We start from the raw sequence: 23,750 nt of genomic DNA, 5'->3' as shown, positions 1-23,750 counted from the left end.
CTCACGGCCATCACCAGCCATGATTATGTGCGCTGGTCGTGGGTCTCTCCCGTAGGTCGACCCAGCCTCAGATGAGTACCTGGTGTGGTGTGTAAACATCGCCAATGCGGAGACAAAGACAGTCGGGCGTGCTGCTTGCCCACGCCCCGTGTACCGTGCAGGCCTTCATAGTTGCTCGCTAACAGCACTTGCACCAACTGTCTGTGTGTATATAACCACAAAGTACAAAATGCAGTTGGTTCTAGTAAGGGCTCCACTCACAGAGGCTTGACCACACCTAAGCCCTACCTATGTCCCCCCTTAACACCGCGTCCTGGTTACACACCCTTCAGCTTAAGTGTCTGCGTGTTGGGTTCCACACGCGAGACTTGGCACATGCTGAATTTATTGCAAAATGTTGCTGTGATGTAACACACCGGCGCGCAGTGTATTACGGCGAATTACACCATGAAAATGTAAAATGGCAACATCGCCCCTGACTGTAAAACTAGAGCAGACCGTACCCTCTGCTTAGCACGGCTTGCTAAGTACGGTGCGAGAGAAGTTCTAGACACACCCGTGCAACAACGGCGCCTTCTCGCGTGACACCCTCGTGCTTGACTCGCTGTCCCGTGCGTGCGCGGCGTCTCAGATGCTCAAGGCGGTGCAGGTGCTCCGCATCCACCTGCTGGAGCTGGAGAAGGTGCGCGAGCTCTGCCAGGACTTCTGCGAGCGGTACATCGCCTGCCTGCGCGGCAAGCTCAGCTCCGACAACCTCCTGCGGGGCGACGCGGGACCCGCCAGCTCGCAGCTGGAGCAGGCCTTCTACGCCCTGCACTCGCCTGGCAACGACATGCGACAGGACCGGGCCCAGGTGAGGAGCTGCGCGCATGTTTTTTGTTGTTTGTCGACGCTTTTAAGACGTCCCCGTAGCTTAGTGCACGATATGCCAAAAAACTAATAATTATTTTTATTAAATTTTTACTTAAGAGCCTGGTACAAAGAACAAACCGTAACAAGGGGAGGGGGCCACAGAAACTCCATGGACAAGGGGAGAAGATTGGGCTCACCGCCCCACTTGTGTAGGGACTGCGAGCGGGAGCATAGGTGTGTTTATATGGGGGGAGTTAAGGGAAGAGGAACATAAGTAACGAAACCACATCAATGTTATTCACGTATGCAACCTGCTATGTGACGCACGTGGTTCGGAAGCACGAACGTTCACGAAATGTATTGAACAAACAAAAAAACCTACGCTGGGAGGCGCGTCAAGAAGCGTGGAGAAGTGTGTGCTTCGAATTGCGTTGAGGGACGGGAAGAGGAGAACCCGTGGATCGGAGAACGCACGCAGGTTCGTGACGTCGTACAAATTGTTAAGAACATTTAAGCTGGGCTTGGGCAGGACGCGCCGCGAGATGGGTGATGATGGCCGATGATCAGGAAGAGCAAAGGAGTGGCAGCCGAGGAAATGGGACGTGTCCGGGAGGACGTCAACTTGGGAGATCAAGTGACAATATCGGTTTCTGTGGAGTAAATCTTAGGCATGTAACAATGCACCAGTCGATTGATGGTTCTGTTCTTGCTCTCAAGATGCATGCGTCAAATCGTGCATCTTAAGAATTTCGATTACGTTCGCTCGTTTTATGAGTCCACATAGCGCGTTGTTATTGCATAGGAATGAAAATGCATGGCGTCTACAACTGTGAGATTGGCCGGGCTACGGGACGGGGAGGATAAGAGTGACCTGGGGGGGTGGGGTGTGTCTTGGGGAATGTGCCTAAATGTCTGAATTAGACTGGGTCCAGGGGTGTTGGCCCAGAGGCAGCGGGGTCTCGACAGAGAGGGGGGTTTACATGAAGCAAATTATAAAAAAAAAAAACAACAACGAAATGATGAACGAAGCAAAGTGCCGACTACACCGAGCATCTTCTTGTTTCCACTGATCGTAAAAAAAAAAAGGTCTCTCTGTTCACTAGATCTCTAGTTAGGGGGCGGACACTGCTACCTGGTGATGCTGGGGCTAAATTTCGATGTAAAGCTTTCGTGACTGCAGGGATTCATCTTCTTGGTCTACGTGACTTTACCGAAAGAACCAAGAAGATGCTGGGGCTGTCTTGTGCTCCTGAAGAATCTCGGCGGCACCTAGAGCTACACGTCGGACGTCGTGCCGGACAAACACCGCGGTACCAATCGGAAAACGCGTCGCAGAGCTCACAAATTTGCGAGTTTCAACGGCTTGATAAATTGGTACTGCTGAAGATGCGCTGCAACCATTTGGTGGACTGTGTATTCCAGCGCTTTCAGTCTATCCAACACTGTTAATTAGACGACATTTCAAAGTAAACTGTCGGATAGAACCGGAAGTACAGTTGTGTTTAATGACCTTTTACGTGGAAGTCTAATTGTGCAAAGTGCTCGTGTGTAATTTCCACATGTGTGTTCCCCTATCAATCCATAAATTAAAGGCATTAAATTGGTTAATTAATAAATTACATAACAAACTCAATAAAGGCGGGGGGGGGGGGGGAATCTGTTAGCGAGTTAAAACATTTTGGTTATCGCCCAAACGTTTGGGGTTCATCAAACATCGCCGCGAGTATTATCTCGCCGTGCCGTTTGATGCGAAAATATTTTTTTAATTGACTCAAAAGTTGGTGGTATTAAAACTGGGGGGGGGGGGAGGGAGGGGAGACACTGCCCGCCCCCCCAAATCAATCACGGCGAATCACGTTCTGTGTGCGGCACACATCCCCCCTGCATGATAGACCAACTCGCCCGCTCGAGAGAAACTCACACTGCACGTTGCGACGCGGCAATTTTTTTGCCGCGATAGAAATGGGGGAAGCGCTTTTTTTGGTCGCGTCGTTTTATTTTTGAAGCCGGAGGGGGGAGATTCACGTTGAACCCTCATTTAATATATTTTTGGCCGCGCACCCTCCCGTGCTAAAGATGCAGTTGCGCTCTCTCTTGGCTGTGTCTGTTACTTTTTCTGGGCACCGTGGCGAATGTGTTTGACATTGGATCGACGCACGGGCAGAGAGCCAACCCCAGCCCCAACACGGATTTGAATTTGTGACCTTTCAGTTGCGAGCTGCTCGCAGAGAAATTAGCACCACCCAAGGTTGGCAGGGCACATCTTTAGTGGTGCCCATTTATTTACGTGTTTTTTTATTTGATAACCTCAACGCTCCTTTTAAATTGCCATTCAAAATAATAAACTGTTGTTGGCCACAGGGAGACATTGTAACCCGCCGGTTCGCCATGCCAACTCAGGTGGTGGTAGCGACATGAGAGACACCTGGTTGTGTGGGGCTCGCGGACTACAGGGAGCGCAGAAATAAGTTACACGTCGCTCTCGTCGTCCGACGGCAAAGTTGCGGACGGGAGGTGAGGGGGGGGCAAAGTCCGACCGCTCGCGCACCACCGAGCGTGGCGCGAGCGCGACACGTTGCTGCGCGCATCTTTCGGCGACAGCGAGGGGGGGGGGCTGTGGGGGATGGGGGGCAGGCAGGACATGGCGTCGCGTGTTCGTGTAAAGCACGGGGGGGGGGCAGCCGTCACCCGCGGGCGAGGAGCCCGGATGGCATCGTGTAAGTGGTTTGACTTTTCGTCGGGATAAAGGTGAGGGATAGGAGGATGAGTGAAAGGACTACGTGACCCCGGCTGACCCCCGCCCCCGGCGCGTGTGTAAAACGCCGCGGTGCGTGCGCCAATTTGCATGAATTAGTCGAAAATTAGCATTCTCGGGGGCCCGGGCAGGGCGGTGATTTATCCCGCCGCACACGCGATATGCATATGCAAATGAGGCTGTCTTGTGGCGAAGGCCCGTGTCAGCGTGTTGGGCTCGATTTTACCAATCGCGGGTCAATGACATGTGAAATCACTTCGGACTAACGCTACACCATTTTCGGCAAAAGGCAATTAAAACGGTTGCCTTGATGAAAATAGAATCGTTGGGATTTGCATATTAATTACTCGGACAAAAAAAAAAGCCATTAGCGTGAGGGGCATTAAAAGTGCATTAAGTTTGCGAGTGCATTAGTGATGGGCACACAAACTTTTGAGGGCGAGGAGTTGTTACGCATTCACGGAAAAATTCGGCAAATGGCTGCTCCCAACACACACGAAGACAAAGATCCCCCATGTAGGCTTAACAGACTGTTGTGGCAAGTGCTGTTAGCGAGCACCAGTGAAGGCCGGCACGGCACACGAAGGGTTGGGCGTTCAGAGTATTTGGCTGCTATTAATCTCCACGTGATAAGCCACTTCGTTGAGCTATCATTTGTGGTAGCCAGGTCGCTTCTGAAAAAGAGCTATACAGCTCAGTAGGCCTTATCTGATAAAATAAAAACATAGTTTAGGGTGGCCAGCACCATGTCAGGCCGCTTTTGTCTCCTTTGCGATGTTTACACACAGCACCGGGTACTCATTTGAGGCTGAGACTACCTAGGAGAGGCCCAGGACGGGTTCAGATAATTGTCACGTGTGTTGTCCATAAGCAGGAATCGAACTCGTGTCCCCGCGTTTGTGGCGGAGCTCTCTTAACCGCTGCACTACGGCTCCCGTACACACACAGCATGCATCCCAACACAGCGGAAAAAAATACTAAAACAAAAAATAGCGCTTTAAAAGTGTACCTCTTCGGGGAGGCAGTTGTAAAAAGTGCTTAAATACAATTCAAAAGGTTGCGCGTGACTCTTAATTTCAGGTTTAATTCAAAGCCGTTACTTGCGTGTCATAGAATAGTCCCCCATTGATCTTTGGAGATATACCCCTGAATTATTTTCATCGCGATGCCAATTATATACACAGGAAACACTGGCCGAGTCCCAGGATTCCTCTTTAGGAGCCAGTGTTGAGATGTTTGTACAGATTCCGTGACATGTGGGAGGACACCGCAGTACCTTGATGAAACCAACCCCCCCCCCCCCCCACCGCCGTATGCCAAGTAGTAACATGCCAGGCTCCGTACAGATAGATTCAAGACTACATTTTTGTGCTGTCATCTCCTGGTCACCTCGCGAGCAGCACTCGTGCAAGTAAGATACTCGCCAGGCTCGGAACTGGCTTGGCTACCCTGATCTCACAATATTGGGCACATTCCTGGTGGTTAATTCCCAAACTTATGTCATTTCAAATAACATAATGAAGTTTTTTTTTTTCCACCATTCTTGCTGTCACTGATAAATTAACAGTAAGCATGGTCTGGACGGGTTTTCAACGTTCTGGGGTCTCATCGGCAGAGTCGGCCTTGCTAATAAACAACTGCCGCTGGGTCTGTTCCCGGACGTTACAGGCAGTAGCACCCGTTGCGGCCCGCCATGGCGGGAGGGCCCGTCCAGCGCAACGAGCAAGATCGTGCGCGTTCCATCACGGAGCGCGTTCAATTTCTCCCACCCGTTTGGTCACCGCAGTGTAATATAATGTTTTGAACTTTCCATACGTGACCTGCGACGCCGACGTCCCCGCAGTTTCGCTTTCGTACATTAGAGGACATTAGGAAGGGGGGGGGGGGGGATGCTTGCGGGGTGCCGCCGGTTGCCCATGGGCGGTGGGCACGCGGAGGAGGCAAGGTGCTGGGGGTTGAGCCCGCTAATGTCTCGTCGCCACGGGAACGCGACCGTCCCCCTCACTCCTCCTCCCCCCGTCTCCTTGCGCCGCTCCCGGGAGGTGCGGAGGCAGGCCACTGTCCTCGCGGCGAGCGTGAGGAGGAGGAGGAGGGGTCCCTCCGCTCCCCTCGCTCCGAATCATTACGCCTTGTTTACTTGACGGCGCCGTCGCGAGCCGCGAGCCGCTGCGGCCATCGCCGTGAAATGCGCGCTGCGTTTTTTTTCGCCCCCCCCCCCCCCGGCTTTCAAAATTGTTCTGCCGTTTATCATGCGGACTCGGCATTGAAGGGTGGTGGTGGTGGCGGTGGTGGTGATGGTGGCAGTGGTGGGGGTGACGACGGTGATTGTGGTGGTGACAGCGCTGGTGGCGGTGATGGGGTGGTGATTGGGGTAGTGATGGTAACGATGGTGGTGTTCGTGGTGGTAACCGTGGTGTGGGGAGTGGTAGTCTAGCGGTTAGCGCGTTTCGCTATGAACCCGGCGACCCGAGTTCGATTCCCGCTCCCGGCCAACACCAGTGACGATTATCTGAACCGGTCCTGGTGTGGTGGGTAAAACATTGTCACTAGGGAGACAAAGGCGGCCGGGCGTGGTGCTGGCTACCCACCCCCTTGTGTACCGTGACAGCCTTCATAGATGCTCGCTAACAGCACTTGCCCCAACAGTCTGTTAAAGGCTATATGGGGGATTTTTGTGGTAGTGGTGATGGTGACAGTGTCAGTGGTGGTGACGGCTCTGGGGGTTTTTCTCGTAGTGGTGGTGGTGGTGCTGTTGTTGTTGGCAGTGCTCATGGTGATGGTAATGATGCCGTTGGTGATGGTAGTGTTTACGGTGGCGGTCATGGTGGTGGTCACGGAATTGGTGCTAGCAGTGGCGGTAACGGTGTTAGTCGTGGTGGCAGTGGTTATGGCCAACGCAGTGATAGTACGAGTGGCGGTGGCGGTGGTGATCTTGGTGGCCGGCGGTCACGATGGCAGTGCATGTGGCGATGTCAGCGGTTGTGGTTGTTCCCTCGATTAGGCTCGGGCTCTCTGTTGCCTGCGCGATCTTGTATACCGCTCGGCATTCATTACGAACACTTCTTGAACGCTTTATCAGAAAGGATTTGGTGTTTACTCGGTTGTGCTCTCAACATTTTGGCACAGAGTAGTAGTAGTAATAATATGTTTTTCGTGCGCCGATCCCCTCTGTGCCAGAAACCGCACGCGGTGTCACATTGCAGAGCTGACTGCAGTTGATTCAATCGAGCCTTTTGAAAAATTACTCCGTCTCAAACACAAGTGGCACGCAGGGTGATGCCCACTTAAGGCTACGGTACATGTTGTGCACCGGTGGAAAATAAACAAATCGCACATCTAATGTGTTTTCTTTCCCTTAGTTTTAAATCTCAAGCACATACATTGAAAAAACATTCTCCCGACCTGCAATTTGTTAGAGCTTTTGCTTCCGAGGAATTTTCATTCAGTGGCGACGTGGCTTTGTTTTACCCAGGAGGGATGCACTCAGTCAGGGCTCCTTTAATTATCGGCATTTTTTTTTATTCGAGGCAATTAAAATGCTTGCACTAAATTCGTGGTTTGTGGTGTCAGCGTGCGCTGGTCTGAAGCCAAGGGCACTGCGGTGGCGAGATGTTGACTCCCTCGCCTGGTATGCGGAAGGGTGTGGGTTCGATCCCGACCTTCACGCCTGGTTTATTTGGAGTGTGTGGTGTCTCTCTCCCCGTGGTGATGTGGATCTTTCTCCGGGTCCTTCGGTTTTTCGCTCCACATTTAGAATCACGCGTTTAGAGAGGATTTGCGGCAGTGGTAAATCGCGGAAGGCGAGGGGCCAAGCGGCGACGGGATTTCTCAGCCACCCCACCTCCGATTAGGGATGCCAGGGTGGTGAGATGTTTACTGCCTCGCCTGGTATGCAGGAGGTCGTGGGTGCGATCCCGACCCTGACGCCTGCTGTATATTTAGAGTTTGCGTGTCTTTCTCTCACCGTGGTCGCGTGAATTTTTCTCCGGATCCTCCAGTTTTTCCCTCCACATTTAGAATCCTTACGCGTTTAGAGTTTTTGTCTGCTGTAAATTTCCACATGATAAGCCACCTCATTGAGCTATCATTTGAGACCAGGTTGCTTCTGAAGAAGAGCTACATAGCTTACCTGGTACTGTAGAATAAAAAAATAATTAAGTTTTCGTTGAGTTTGCCTAGATTAGATGCAACTTAAAGAAAAAGGAAAAAGCCGTGCGTACAGATTTAATAAACGAACTCATTACGGTGATTTGCCAAACAGTTTGATTTCACGCGTTTCCTTTAAGATGCAGTTTTGTGTAATTGTTTTATGGCTTTCTGCAAAACGTTTCTTTTAAAAGGGGGCTTTGCTCCGTGGAAGACACCACAAAATTGCATGCGTCTCCTTTTGTGCCAAGTTGTAATTGTGAAACTTGAGACAATCAAGGGCTATAATTTATAATTAACTTTCGCACTCAAGTGATTTTTTTTTGTTAAGACTGCTTATTAGAATTTCTCGAAATTGAAAATTAACTTTTTGCCGCACTCATTCCGTCCTTGATTAGAGCAGACACGAGCGTTGCCACACCAGAGAATTGGCCGAACGTCGCTTGCTCTGGCAGGTGTGGATTAACATCTCCATGCCTCTTTCCCTGGCTCCGGCTATGGCCCATAATCGACATCGAATTGAATACGTTGAACCAAACACTGCACGTGAATTTGAATAATCGTGAGCCGTTATCAGTCCGCTTCTGGATGTATATATGTTGAACTTCTTTCACACCATACGTAGCCAACCGTGCTCATCGGAAGGAAGGGCAACAAACTAAACACAAAAAGCAGTTCTAAAGAAAGTAGTTTTCAACCTATACAGTCAAACCTTGGATTGCGAGTAACTTGGTCTGCGAGTGTTTTGCAAGACGAGCAATTTTTTAAAATAAATATTAATTTGATAAACGAGCGAGGTCTTGCAATACGAGTAGTATGTGTATACGCTTTGTCTGCCGAGCGTCACGTGATCACAACTGATATACGAGTGCTTTGGATTACAAACACGTTTCCGGAACGAATTATGCTCGCAATCCAAGGTTTTACTGTATTTAAAATTACATAGCTCCAGCGGCATTCTAATATCGGAAGAAAGAGTGTTTCGGACAGCTGCAGAAGCGCATCTGAAAGCGCGCGATGCAGCGACCGTCTTTGTTCGACGGCTAGTCAAAAGCCGCTGCTGCGAGGACGATCGGAGTTCGTGTGATGGTTTACGCTTCTTGACGAGATCAGCAAGGTATTTTGGTTCATTTGGGAAAAGCGCTTTGTGTGTAACGACTCCTCCCTGAGGCTGCCACCATCTCCCACGGCCCCACGTGGGAGGAGAGCTGTGTTATTAACAGTTAATCGGGCCTTGCGTTCACTTGTGCAAACGTCACTCGGTGGGGAGAAATATTGCGGCCTGGGTTTTTCTGAAATCCTCATGCGAGGTAGTGGTGAGGACAACCGATCGATTGATTCTATTGGCCCGTGAAATTTACTTTGTAGAGATTAATATCGGAAAGCGACCTTTTTTGACACTCTCTCGGCAGGAGTGTTTGCTTCGCAGTTCATCGGTCTTCTCTTGTCGCCGTTTCATTTGCCTACCGTGCGGATTAAAGGACACACCGCAAAGTAAGACGCGCCCCACAACCCTCGGGTCCTTTTGAAAGCACTTAGAACGTTAAATACGCGCAAATACGGCGCGGGTAAATTTGCAGTATCATCACTCGGGACCGAGTGGAATACAGTTGCCAGGACAAAATATAGCAGCAACCTCTTGGTTCTTTCGGTAAAGTCACGTAGAATGGAAATAATAAAATAATAAAAATTAAACAGAGTCAGACGCTGTCTTCTCGACAGACCTGTTCTCCACCTGAGGACGTCTGCTTGCGTTGTGGCCGAAACGTCGTGATAATTATTTTATTATGTTTTATTTTTATTATTTTATTATTTCCATCCTACGTGACTTTACCGAAAGAACCAAGAAGATGAATCCCTGCAGTCACGAAAGCTTTAAATCGAAATATAGCAGCAACGTTGTATTGTCTCACGGATGATGCACAACGCTGCTCATTTCAACACCGCTACACTCCCGGTCAAAGCAGGTATAAGCAGAACTCCGTAAATAAATGAATGAAATTGTAATGAGTTTGTGTCGCGTAACAGCCAAACAGTTTTCTCTCCAGCCACCTGATAAAATCCGCTGGGCGGAATGAGCGGTGGTGCGTAGGCCGGGTGGTGACGCGCTGTCGGGCTTGTACGAAGGCTGAGTGGCGTGTAGAACTGAGTGGCGTGTCCATTGAGCGCAGTGGTAAGCTTCGTGTCCAGGTTCCAGGTTGCAGGCCACACAGCAGATTATGAGCCGCAACCCCAAACTTTCGCTTAATAAAACTATTGGAAAAAAACTGCATCTTGTAATCCAGAGAAATACGTTTTTAAAGGAGACCTTTTGAAAATATACTTTGCGAAACAGAGTTACACACGAGAGCACGTCATGGTGCCATGGTGGTGAGATGTCAGCTACCTCGCCTGGTATACAGAAGGTCATGGGTTCCATCCTGACCCTGACGGCTAGATATATTTGGTGTTTACCTGTTCTCCCTGTGGTCGCACGGATGTTTCCCCGGGTCCTCCTTTTTTCCCTCCAAAGTACAGTAAAACCTTGGATTGCGAGCATTATTCGTTCCGGAAACGTGTTTGTAATCCAAAGCACTCGTATATCAGTTGTGATCACGTGACGCTCGGCAGACAAAGCGTATACGCGTACTACTCGTATTGCAAGACCTCGCTCGTTTATCAAATTAATATTTATTTTAAAAAATTGCTCGTCTTGCAGAACACTCGCAGACCAACTCAGTCGGCCTTACCTGGTAAAATAAAAAGACCAGTTTGTTGGACGTCGCCGGGTTGCGTGTCCGGGGCTCTTTAAAACACGAGGCGGCGTCTGGAAGGAGTTCCCCGGCAAAGCGTCAGCGCATGTCGTTTCGAGAGGTTTGGCAAACGGCAAGTCTGCCGCGCCAGGACCGTGCGAGCACAGAGTTGCCGTCGGGTACCAGCTGTGACCTCGGAGGTGACCCACGGGGTGAGGGGTCAGCACCCACGACGGAGGTCGTCTCACGGTTCGCCTTTCAAAGGGGCCTGGGGTTTGGCGAATATTCAAAATGAAGTGTGGGGAGGCTGCCACCCCGCCCAGAAGAGGGCTTAAGAACCTCGGTCATGTGTTCAAAGCCTCGCGCGAGGTATTTGGAGAGGGACCGGGGGGGGGGTGCTGGGGTGGGGTGGCTGTGTCAGTCTGTTAACCCTTTTCCCATTTCGATGACGTTTGTGTACGTCATCAGTTTTTTTTTTTATCGGTACTGAGGCTCCCAGAAGGCCATGCGGGGAGGACGTGTGGCACAGTTTTGACGTGTCACTACAGTTCTCTGCGGTGAGCGCAATGTCTTTAAAAACAACGGCGCTATGCCTCTCTGAATAACATGAACGCTGAACCGTTTGCGCGTTCCGAGATTCAGAGGTGAAGGGGACTCCCACCCTGCCACTTGTAGATGTCTCGTAACGGCAAAGGGTGAAGCTGTTCGGGCCTGTAAATTATACTGGAAGCCCCTGGGCAAGCTGTGGGCCTACGGGTGTGAAGTTGATCGCCATGTAGATTGAAAGATTTCAGTTTGGAATACTTTATAAGAGTGGAATGCCCAGTATGAATCTATAACGTGCAGCTCGGAGGCAATGAATTTGTATAAAAAAAAAAACATTTCGGGTGATTCAACGAGAATTGTTTTGCAGATTTAATGTCTCGGGTTTAAAAGTAAAACCGTGATGAATGGGACGTGTGGTGCGAGGTGAGAGTATGTTCTGGGATAATAAAGTACCGTAGTAAGAAAACGCCCACCATCAGCAGTTCGTATTTGAAGCGCGCGCACGCACACACGCACGGTATTCGCCGTACGTTCTGCTGTGCTTTGCCATATTGACTCTACGGTTACCCTTATTTCATACACTTACCCAGAGGAGCTGGGCCATCCGTTTCTTTAACTCGTGGATTATTCTCTTGATAATCAGATTGATGACTTTACTTATCAGGGAACACAAGAATGGTTGAAGAGAAAAATGTCTCTCCTCGTTTCCTACCAGTGCGTGTTGCTGGACGGGAGGTGATGGGTGGGGCTTGGTCGATCTCACTGGCATCATCAAATGCGTCACCGTTGGACGTGGCTTGTTGGGGGTTTCCTGCCTTCAGGAGGCAGGTCGGTTGGGGGTGGCCTCCATTTTATATTGGCCCGAAAAGCGACCACAAAATAAGTAGTTGATTACGATTGTGAGTCAATTCATCGACTTGGTTGACCAATAGTCCGAGCCGTGATGTGTGTGTGTGTGTTGTGGGGTGTGTAGGGCTGCCACATTTTCCACTGTAGACCAAACCGGACATATTTTTCAGTCGCACCAGGTCTATTGTCAAAACTGTGCGGTCCACTATCGTAATTCCGGTACCAGATCTCGGTACCAATACATTTCTGCCGCCCGAACACAGATGCCGATTCCCAGACTGTACCGGGTGAAACCCGGGACAGGTGGCGATCCTTGCACGTGTGTAGTGCGTGTTGCATGTTGCATGCTGTGTGTGTGTGGTGTGTGCGTGTTGTGTGTGCGTGTTGTGTGTGTGTGTTGTGTGTGCGTGTTGTGTGTGTGTGTTGTGTGTGCGTCCAGCCGGTCAACGTTCTGGCCAACCTCGCCAGCTCCACCGAATGCCACCTTGGTCCTCCACACCGCCAGGGAGTCGTGGGAGCCGCGATGCATCATGGGAATGCGAAGATGAGTCCAGCGCAAGCGGCGATGGCAGGTGTGGTTTCCAATTGCAGGTGTGGGCGGCACGGTGGCGAGATGTTAACTACCTCGCCTGGCGTACAGGAGGTCGTGGGTTCGATCCCGACCCTGACGCCTGTACATTTAGAATTTGCACGTTCTCCCCGTGGTGGCGTGGAATTTTCTCCGGGTCTTCCGGTTTTTCCCTCCACATTTAGAATCAACGTGCGTTGAGAGTATTTGGCTGCTGTACATTTCCACGTGATCAGCCACTTCGTTGAGTGATCATTTGTGATAGCCAGTTTGCTGTGTGTCGCACCAGGTCTATTGTCAAAACTGTGCGATCCACTATCGTAATTCCGGTACCAGATCTCGTTGGTGTACGGTGCTTTTTCTGGAATATTTTGCTGTCTTTTCCTGGATTTTCTGTTTGCACATAGTCACATAGTCACTTTAAGATGTTTTCTTGTTTTTGTTTTTTGTATGTTGCGGTTGCACCCGATTCAAGAGTCGAATGGCTCACATGACTATACCAAATAAATGAAACTGAAAACTGAAACTGCTTCTGAAAAAGAGCTATCTAACTCAATGGGCCTTGCCTACGAAAATAAAAAAATAGATTAAGTTTAGTTTTACTTTCTCATCAAGTCCTTTTCCACTGGCACAACCGAGCCGGTGCATGGGCCCTGAATCCATACAGGTGGGTTTCCACCGCGGCTATTTTGTCGCAAACCATGAAACTCTGGCCTCCCAAGACATCTGAATCTGACTTTGGTGGCCAAGCAACGCCAGGGGCGAGCTTAACCATTTTCGTCACATGCTGCTGTGTCCGTGAGTACAACTTGAGCGCGCGCCACGCGTTCCTCTTAATTTCTCAGTTTCAATCTTTTTCTTTCTCCCCCGAATGGCCCTCGTTTTAATGTTGCATGTTGCAGTTGCATCGACCCAGTTTTTTTGTTTGTTTGGGCCGTGTTGCTGCCCTAGTTTCATTCGTAATGACTGCGACGGAAAGTAAAAGCGGGCTTGGGCAAGACGCGGCGAAATTAGATGTGATGGCCACTGAAGAACACCGGTGATGGGATCGGGGGCCCAAAGGAGCGAACGTTTTTAAGGGTGTGGCCATCGCAGACGTGAAGCGGCGAGATCGGCCCGCGCGCGGGGGAGCGAGGTCGATGATGGGCACTGCCGAACCGTCGGGGATAGCAGCTTTACGCGGGAGGCCTTCGTCCAGAAGTATATGGACCACGGGTGAAGCTCATAAACCGTGTGCGGTTTTGCCTTGTGCCTTAATTTCATCCGGGACAGTCCGGAACGCTGTTCCGGGAATTATTTCAGCGCCCAGCCAGATCCCTCACGCACTACATTGTGACTAATTCTAGATTTGAAGCTTTCGTGACTGTAAGGAAAAATAAAATAAAAAATAAAATACATTGTGACTGTAATAAACCTGTTCATGGCATTATATGAATATAGGGTACAACAGCAAAAAAAGTGACGACAGATAGACACGTGCCTTGTTACTCTGCAGTGGCAGTGCCGAACACTGATAATCCCAAATTTGAAGCTTTCGTGACTGCAAGTATTCATATTCTTAGGTTCTTTCGGTAAAGTCACGTAGGTAAAAAATATTAAAGTTAATAAAAGTAAAATTAAAATAAAATAGAAAATCACGACGTTTCGGAGGCAACACAAGCTTCCGTCTTCAGGTGGAACCGTCACAGCACGATAGCTGTATCAAGTGTTGTGATAGCTGTATCAAGTAAATACAGCTATCGTGCTGTGACGGTTCCACCTGAAGACAGAAGCTTGTGTTGCCTCCGAAACGTCGTGATTTTTTATTTTATTTATTTATTTTACTTTTAGTAATTTTAATATTTTTTTACTTACGTGACTTTACCGAAAGAACCTAAGAACACCGATAATCCCCACTCCAAGCCAACACTCGCGGCACTCCGGGAGATCTCAGGCGAGACGTCGAGCCGTGGTTATACGGGGGTAATCGAGGAGGTGAACTTCTTGCACAGACGGAGGACGCTGCGAGCAAAGTAATTAAGAAGGGAATGTTTAGATCATGATAATAAGCAGTGCATGGCTAATGGCTGCACCATACAATGTGGCAACTAAATGGTCACAGCAGGGATGGGGGGGTGGGGGTCGTCCTTTGGCCAAACCTCGCGTACCGCCCGGAAAAACGAGCGTTAATAAAGCCACGCTCGTTTTTTTGTGGAGTTCGGCTAAACTGAGCTATGAACTAGACAATTTTATTATTTTCACCAGGTAAGACCCACTGAGCTATGTAGCTCTTTTTCAGAGGCTATCACAAATGATAGCTCAACGAAGTGGCTTATCACGTGGAAATGTATTGCAGAGGAATACTCTTAAACGCACGTTGATTATAAATGTGGAGGGAAAAAACCCGAGGACCCGGAGAAAAATCCACGCGACCACGGGGAGAACATGCAAACACCAAATATACAATCTAGATTTGAATATACAGCGTCAGGGTTGAGATCGAACCCACGACCTCCTGCATACCAGGCGAGGTAGATAACATCTTGCCATGATGACTGCTTCGATCATCAAGCGTAGACGGATTGGGCTCTGTGCGACGTGTTTCTCGTGATGATACAACCCTTTTGCATAAATCACCTGAAATATAGTAGTAGGTTTTTACCCTTTCAACTGGTACAAAAACTGACACCTTTATACAAAGGCATCATGTTTGCAATAACCACAACACAAGCAGTCAAAATGCAAACAAAAAGAAACAACTCTGATGATGGTAATGATATGCACTGTCCTTGAAGTTGATTGGTCCACACCCGAGACAGCTTTTCTTAGAGCCTAGTCTCCATTGGTGTTGGACCAGATGACGCCAAAAGGCGTACAACTCAAAGACAGCGCACTACCAGAGTATTGAGAGCTCGGGGTAAGCATTTACACTATGAGACATCTCCTTTACCAGTGGCAAAATATAGTAGTAGGTTTTTACCCTTTCAACTGGTACAGTTGGTACAGTTGAAAGGGTAAAAACCTACTACTATATTTTTGCCACTGGTAAAGGAGATGTCTCATAGCACCTGAAATATGTTGCGCTGCTCTTTATCCCTGCCTGGTGGCTCGCAATCGGAAGGTCGCAAGTTTACATCCGAGTTGAGGTGCAACTCGCCCATCCCCCCCCCACCCTACAGGCGGTTTACAACAGCGGTTTGTCTACGGGTAGACCAGGGGTCGGTCACCTGCGGCTCCGGAACCGCCGTGGGCTCATTCAGGGCTGTTTCGTGACGTCATTTGATAAGGATCGGCGGAGTGAGCGAGCGAGTAACGGCCGGCGCTGTGCCATGTGCGCAGGAGGAGACGGGGGCTTCCCGACGTCGCTGGTGCTCACCCTGCAGAGCCCCGCCACCCCGGCCGGCGGAGGAGCGAGTCGACGGCAACACTCCACGGTGAGACGTTCGTGTTCCCGTAAGACCTGCGCCTCCCTGCCAAGCAGTGGCCTGGGTTCGATTATATCCTACTAGGTTGCTTTTCTGCGTGGAGTTTGTATGTTCTAACCTCTCTGTTCTGTGTGGGTTTCCTCTGGTTTCCTGCCATAGATAAGACAACTCTTGCAGTCTTAATTGGCATCGGCCAAAACATCCCGATGCAAAAGATTACTCAATTGGAATTGCGTATGGTAACATGGCCATCTGTATGTGTGGATGTTGAACTTCTTTCGCGCTGTACGTAACCAACTGCTAATCGGAGATGCGGGGGAAGGGGAACAAACTAAATGCAAAAAGCAGTTCGAAAGAAATTACTTTAATATAGATTTAAAAGTCCATTGCTCAAGTGGCTTCCTCATTTATCTTGCTTTATCCTGCTGCCCGGTTTACGCCCCCTCTCTTCGTTGAACCCACGTGGCGTGGTGGAGTCCCTCGCCTAGCAGTGATTGGCAATCGCGGCTGTACGCGTACAAAGATTCACAGACGCGCGCACCGATGCGGCTGCCCTGAATACAGACGCAAGGAAGCGTCTCCTTGGATACAGACAAAACTCCACCAATGCTCCGGGAGCGGGCCGAGAATGGGACACGACCACAACCCAAAACCTTCTTCCGCAACCTCTTATTGGCACGGTTGGCTACGTACGGTGCGCAGGAATTTCAACGTACATTGCCTCGACTTGTTCGAGGCGCGCTGTGTCCGTTGGTGCCCCCGATATCAATTTTTCATCTCCGTCTCGCTCGGTTTGTGTAACGGCCCTTTTGTCAATCCACTGCTGGATGAAGCCCCTCCCCAGGACTCGTCAATCGCGGTGGGGGGCTTGTTTGGCCATATTTCGCCATTCTGGCGATCACGGGTTTGTGAAGCGGCTGGGGATGCCCGGGACCAGTAATTGGCGTCATGCGCTGACAACTGCGTCATCTTCTTGGTTCTTTCGGTAAAGTCACGTAGAATGGAAATAATAAAATAATACAAATAAAACATAATTAAATAATTCTCACGACGTTTTGGCCACAACGCAAGCAGCCGTCCTCAGGTGGAGAGCAGGTCTGTCGAGTAGACAGAGTCTGAATCATTCACTCGACAGACCTGCTCTCCACCTGAGGACGGCTGCTTGCGTTGTGGCCGAAACGTCGTGAGAATTATTTTATTATGTTTTATTTTTATTATTTTATTATTTCCATTCTACGTGACTTTACAGAAAGAACCAAGAAGATGAATCCCTGCAGTCACGAAAGCTTTAAATCGAAATTTAACTGCGTCATCACTCCGCCACCTTTATCGTCAACCGTTGCTTATCCATTGCTGCAGCAGATAAGAGTTCACGAATTTCTTGAATTGAGCGAGGTTATTATAAGAACTTTGAAAAGGAGGCAATGGGAGGGAATTCCAAAGCGTAGTGCTGCTAAGGAAATGCAGAAAGAGAAGTGTTGTGACCTGCGGTGCGGCGGCGGTGGTGGTGGTTGAACGCGGTGTGCAGGACGAGACTAAACAGTCGGTGTCTGGTGGACCGAGTCCTCAAAGTGCGTGGAGGAATCAACGAAAAAAATTGATGGGTAGTAACCATGGCGATCCGAGGGGGTGGTACTTGGATGGTGTTTTTAGACACGCCTACCACCAAGTGATGTCCACGTGGTGAGATGCTCTGAACAGAAACATCGGATCAAGATGATATTGTGGCCAAAGCTGTTGAAGCCACCAACACCACCACAATCACCGCCGCCACCACCACCACCAACCGCACCTCCATTGCCAACTCGTTCTCTCCTCCACCAGATCCACCAGCGTCTGTCCAGCAGATACACAGCGACCTCCAAGATCTTCCCCCCCAACGCTATCCCACCATCTGGCCTTGCTAGGCTTTTTGGGACACGTGGAGACCTCTCCAATGCACGTAATATAATAATTAATTGGTGGGGTCGGTGGGGGCGGGCATCTCCATTTTGTTTTTCAGGGGGGCTCCCGTTCCTGCTTCCAGCCTCTCTCGCTGGGCCCGCAGTGCGGCATGACGGGCGATCGCACGCGGTCCCCGCAGGAGAGGCTCGAGTCGTTCAACCACCTCGGCCACCTCCCCTCGCCCACGGCTCACCAGGTTGGCGCGGCAACACGCGGCAAAACACGCGGCAAAACAGGCGGCAACACGCGGCAACACGCGGCAAAACACGCGGCAACATGCGGCAACACACGCGCAGCGCTCCTCCCGTATCCGCGGAGCGTCGTCCGCGCTGCCGCGCTCTCTCGTAAATTTGCCTCGCTCGACGCAGAGGGAAACGCTTTACGCACTTAGCGATCGTTGCTGCAGCTTCGATCGTGCGGTTTGCTGGGAGGCACTTGGAGTTTCCTACCTTTTGGGGCCCTGCACCCATCAACTGCGTAAAGTCTATTTACATAGGCAGAGTAATGCCCCGGTTTGTGTCTGGGGATGCTTTTTGTGTTTAGTGTGTTGTCCTTCCCCCGCACCTCCAACTAGCACGGTTGGCTACGTATGGTGCGAAAGAAGTTCAACACACGTACATCAAAACGCGGTGCATCAATGCAGTTCACAGGGTGGGTGGGGGGTGGGTGCGAAGGTGCACGTGCAAGGACGGACGATGCTGTCGGCGTGGAGAGAGCGTGGGTTGAGGCGACACAAATCGGGTCGCGGTGTTAATGAAGCGACGGTGTTATTTTGCGAAACTATGTAGAAAGGGGGAAACGTAAATCAAGGGGGGGGGGGTATCCCTGTACGTGTACACGTGGTTAGAGGATATAGATGCAGAAGGCGTTTCAGTTGGCCCGTGTAAGTAGTAAAAATAAATACGTTGGATTCCATGAGACCGTTGGTTTTCCAGACAGCATTTGTTCAAGTGAGCAAACTCTGGATATGGTTTCGACTTTTAGCGTCTCATCGGCAGTGTCAGGCTCAGTTAACAAATACCGCTGAATGGCATTATTGTCTTTATGGCCCAGTTATATCTTGATTGTGCTCTGGGCACCATGTAACGAGACGAAAAATCCGTTTGGAACTCTCGCAGAAGTAGTGGGGCGATAAAATAGTTACCACTTTTTCTGGGGAAGTAAACGCTGGTTGTCCTATTGGAAAGACTCGGCCCCGCCATAGGAATGTGTATTTCCCACCGCTGCTTCGGGGCTGTAAACAGGACGTGAGTTTGTTTTGAGCTACTCACTCACAGAGCTGCTGTGCCACACTTGTCCTGCGCGCAGGCGCGCATTCACCAACGCGTGCGCGTTGTCCACTTCACCGCGGATGCCGCGACGTCGTTCCGTACGAGGGTAGAAGCCGCGTGCCGGCGTCGCGCTCCCGAGTTTTGGCCAAACATGGGAGAGAAAGAAAAAATTGCCTCCGTTTATAAAACTCGTGCGCCCACCGTCGTCCCCTGCGACGACACGCTTTCGCGAGGCCCCCCCGAAAAATTGAGCCCGGAGATTCGGCGATGCTTTCCCTGGGTAAAATATAATAGTAATAACGTTGTTCTCGTAACAACAACAACAGCAACAACAATAATTATTATTTTTAAAAAGAGCAGCAGGGCGCGCTCGTCGCGTGCTGCTGATTGGCGCCCCTGCGGTGTCGCACTTTTAATATCGGCTCCTGCGATCCACTGCCCCCCCCCCCCCACCCCGACACTCGTTGGGGACGACGAAGCGACTCTGCCGGCGATAATTAGCCCAGCCCAACTTGGTGGTGGAAACATTTGTTGTTTCTGATTGAGCCCGTGTCAATCTTCCATTAATTAAACTAAACAATCAAAATCCCGCTGTTAGAGGCCACTTACCCCTGCCGGCGTCCCGTCGACGCCTTTGTTTTTTGTCGTCCTCGGTCGTCGTCAATTTTCATAACCGCGTCCTCTTCCCCCCCCCCCCCCCCCCCCTTATTGCCCTAATAAACCCTCGCCGATATTAATTCACCAAACTCGCAAAGCGCGAAGAATATATTCTCGCACGTTTTTTATTGCCGAAACTGGGGAGGTCACTGTGGGTGCAGGACCTTTAATTACGCGAGATTTTAGCCCCAAATCCCCCAGATTTCCCGATCGCGGCTTTTCATTAGTGTTAGAATGGCAGGCGTTCGGTCTCCAGGCAACCACTGGCACGGGTGCCCTGTCCCTCCGTGATGAACGTTTTAATGCCCAGACTCTGACTCTGCGAGGAAATGATCGCGCTGAGCACTGAATCTTCCCGGTGTCGTGTTGACCGTTTGTATCGAGCGAGTGCTTCTTCTATGAGCTATGCGGACTTGTTAGTATTAGTATTGCTCTGTATCTGTGTGCGCATTGCTCCATATGTGTACGTACGTACGTACGTGAGTGTGTGTGTGTGTTTGAAGAGCGGTGGAGCAATGGTTTGCGGCACTGCACACAAAAAGCCGGCGACCCGAGTTCGATTCCCGCTCGTGACTAATAACAGCGGCGAATATTGGAACCAGCGGTGTGTAAACGTGAGCACTCGGGATACAGAGGCGTCCGGCCGTCTGGCCTCCCATCCCTCGTGTGTGCCGTGGCGACCTTCATCAGCGCTCGCTCACAGCACCTGCCCCAACTGTCTGTCGTTTGTGGACTGCCATGAAGACCGCAGCGTTCCAGTTTTAATTCCTGGCACAAAAATCAGTGGCAGCTACTGTCCTGACGTGGTTGTGGGCAATCTCTAGGTTGACTTGGCCTAAGATGAGTACCTGTTGCGGCGATGATGTCAACATAATGAGTGGGTGTACGGCACTGCCGCTGACGTGTTCGCAGGCTACACGTACCATGGGGCGCTGTGCCAAGCTTAGCACCAAACTACACCCGTATCAACGGCCGCTTGCGTCGAGAGAGAGAGAGAGCGAGAGAGCGCGCGAGAGAATAATGCGTTTTAATGAGCTTGCCAAGTAGGAGCCGGTAAGCAATTACGATGATTACTTTATGCTTTCTGTACAAGAAGAGGAAGGGTGGGGGATTTCGTCACGTTAATTGCAACGCACAGGAACAGAAAATTCTCCTTCGCAAGCGGCTGGAGAGTCGTAATCCGCGTGGTTAAGTGAAGCCGAGAGGCTGTTGCGAGTGGCACGGAGGAACTGGGAAAACGGAGTCTTCGAGATCCAAGCTCCCCGCTCTTCAAGTTCAAGTTCATTTATTAGGTATAGCCCTGTGAGCCATTCGGCTCTTGAATCGGGTGCAACCGCAACAAACAAAAAACAAAAACATGAACAAAAAACATCTTACAGTGACGGGGAGCGTCAGCCATCCTCCGCTAATTACCGTCGCTCGCGCTTCCACAGGCACCGTTGCTGCTGCGGAGCTGCGCAAGTGCAAATTACGATAGCGTCCACGTTTTTAACTTCCCGTTTCAGCATTTTTCCCATTTTGCCGCAACTCTTAACCCCATCCCCCCGGTCTCCTGCGGGGTTGGGTGGCTCGCGGTAACCCAGCTGCTGATGGCCACGCGCGAGTCCCATTTCTCTCCAAATAAAATAGATACCAAAATTAATGAGTCGAGCCGTTGCCACGGGCGTCAACTGAGCATCGACACAATCCCATCCGAGAGGCGCCCGAAAATTCCCACGGAGGCGGCGGCGGCGGCCGCAGGAACGTGGCGGCAAAGTTCGCAACAGAGGCGGGCTGCTCGTCAGACTCGTCTTGACAGGCTTGATTGAGGGTCATTAATCGGGTGATAATTGGCCACCTCTGCCCACGTAGTGCCATTTTTAAGATGCAGGTTTTTCACACCGGAGCGTACGGCTCTGCATCAAAGTGACGCTTTTACGAAAAAAAATCTAAATCGAGTTTTAATTTATTATTTTGTAAAGATGCGTATTCATAGTTTTAGGCTCGGTGTTAAGGTGGCAAAGATTGAGTTGCATCCCTGCGATCGCTCGCTCGCACCACTCAACTGGAGAGCCGGCTCTTCCGTGGTGGTCGGACACCGCACGTGACCTTCGCACTGCAACTTCCCGCGGTGTGTACCCACTTACGGTATGGACAGAGATTGGGGGAGAGTTTAACACGTAGCAGGCTTTCGCGACCAATATTATTCATAATCAACGTTTTTGCGTTTAGATCGCGTTATTTATAAATGTGTCGTAACCCTTCACCACCCGACACGGCCAATCAGTAAAAAAGTGTCACGTTGACAAAAGACAATTAGTTCACTGGTGGGCTAAAGCAGTGAACTATTTGTCTTTTGTAAACGTGACACTTTTTTACTGATTGGCCGTGTCGGGTGGTGGAGGGTTACGACACATTTATAAATAACGTGATCTAAACCCAAAAACGTTGATTATGGGGGAGAGTTGTTGGGGCAGGGAGGGGGTGGCGAAACCCAAACGGTTTCACCTGGCCCGCCGGGAGATTGGACCGAACCGGCGACCTCTGGATTGCGATTCCCGTGGCGGCTCACCGTTACACCGTGACAGAGCGTGGACTCGGCTCCATTTGCGTACGGTCACCCGCACACAGCCCGGTTCTTTTTTTTACAAACGCGGCAGTGGTAAATCGCGAAAGGCGAGGGGCCAAGCGGCGACGGGATTTCTCGGCCATCGCACCTTTGATTTGGGGCACCAGGGTGGTGAGATGTTAACTACCTCACCTGGTATGCAGGAGGTCGTGGGTTCCATCCCGACCCTGATACCTGTATTTTTGGAGTTTGCGTGTTCTCCCCGTGTTCGCGTGCATTTTTCTCCGGGTCCTCCGGTTTTCCCCTCCACGTTTAGAATCAACATGCATTTGGAGTATTTGGCTGCTATAAACTTCCACGTGATAAGCCACCTCATCGGGCTATCATTTGTGATAGCCAGGTTGCTTCTGAAACAGAGCGACATAGCTCAGTGGGCCTTAGCTGGTAAAATAAAGAGAGCTATTTAGCACGGTTGGCTATGTGCAGTGCGAAAGAAGTTCAACGTACATACATAACGTACCGTTGAAGTGTCGTCACGCCCCTGTCTAACGAATTCACGAATTTGGTTGGGTGAGTTCCCTTCTATTTTTTTTTTGGTGAATGCGGAGAACTTGACGGAGGAGCTCCTAGCTGAGACGACGGGCCCACTCGTGGTTTAATCTCGCGTAGGGGTTGGTCAAGGCCGCGTTGTCCCTGAGAGGCGCCGACGACCTCCTTGAGCAACGAAGCTTTCAACGGCGAAAACCGACAAATCCTGAGCACGACGTTGATTATATCGTCTGCCGAGCATATTGTGTCAACGATTCGAAAAGTTGTCGCATCAGTGATCGTACACGGTTTCGATTAGACGGAAGTAGAAAAAGGAGGGTTTTTCCTTGATTTTTTTTAAACATTTATTTCTCCCTTCACCGAAGAAGGCAAGCCAAGTCAACATTTTCAAGGTTCCTTTTTCTTACATTTCTGCGGACAAAAAAAAAATGCAGCTGCTGTCATCACGTGATGAGTCAGTGAGAATGTTATTCTAGTCGAGCAATGGCAGTGAAAGTATAATGCGTGATTCAAGCGCCGAAATAAAATGTCTTGATCTGTAATGGAAAGCCTCGTCACACTGGCTTTGGCAGTGGTGCACAAGCACTGTTAGCAACGACACGAAACGATTGTCAATTACGCTGCCCTCAAGAGGAACAAAATATATAATGGGTGATATTTTGGGCAATTTACCTTCTCGGTAAAGAAAGTTATTTTGTTATTACCTGTTATGAAGAAGGATCATTGACCGACGTCTTGTCTATCGTGTAATCTTTCCTCTTCACGGCTGTGGTTTTGACAAATGTGTTGAGTTTTTTGGACTGTAAATGGCACTGTTGCTCATGATATCTTAGCATTTGGGCTGCGGCGGGTTAAGCCATCCCACACGCGATTTGTTACGTCTGTACAACATACTTTACCACCATCGCCTTTATTACCAATTCACTTTT

General features: G+C 50.1%; 1 protein-coding gene across 3 annotated transcripts in view; it reads left to right on the top strand.

The window, feature by feature from the left end:
• The window catches only part of LOC133342023 (homeobox protein Meis3-like), a 173,360-nt gene that overhangs the window by 128,850 nt on the left and 20,760 nt on the right, over positions 1-23,750 (top strand). For all 3 annotated transcript variants that reach the window (XM_061550895.1, XM_061550896.1, XM_061550897.1), the window contains 4 exons: positions 632-853; positions 12,320-12,452; positions 15,767-15,861; positions 17,855-17,992. In XM_061550895.1, coding sequence (XP_061406879.1) covers positions 632-853; positions 12,320-12,452; positions 15,767-15,861; positions 17,855-17,992 — 588 coding nt within the window. The remainder of the gene's footprint in view (positions 1-631; positions 854-12,319; positions 12,453-15,766; positions 15,862-17,854; positions 17,993-23,750) is intronic.

The sequence above is a fragment of the Lethenteron reissneri genome, chromosome 13, assembly GCF_015708825.2.
Source record: "Lethenteron reissneri isolate LAM-NWPU_2019-01 chromosome 13, ASM1570882v1, whole genome shotgun sequence".
Taxonomy (NCBI): domain Eukaryota; kingdom Metazoa; phylum Chordata; class Hyperoartia; order Petromyzontiformes; family Petromyzontidae; genus Lethenteron; species Lethenteron reissneri.
Note: the sequence above shows the minus strand (reverse complement) of the source record. Positions and strands in the feature narration are given on the sequence as shown.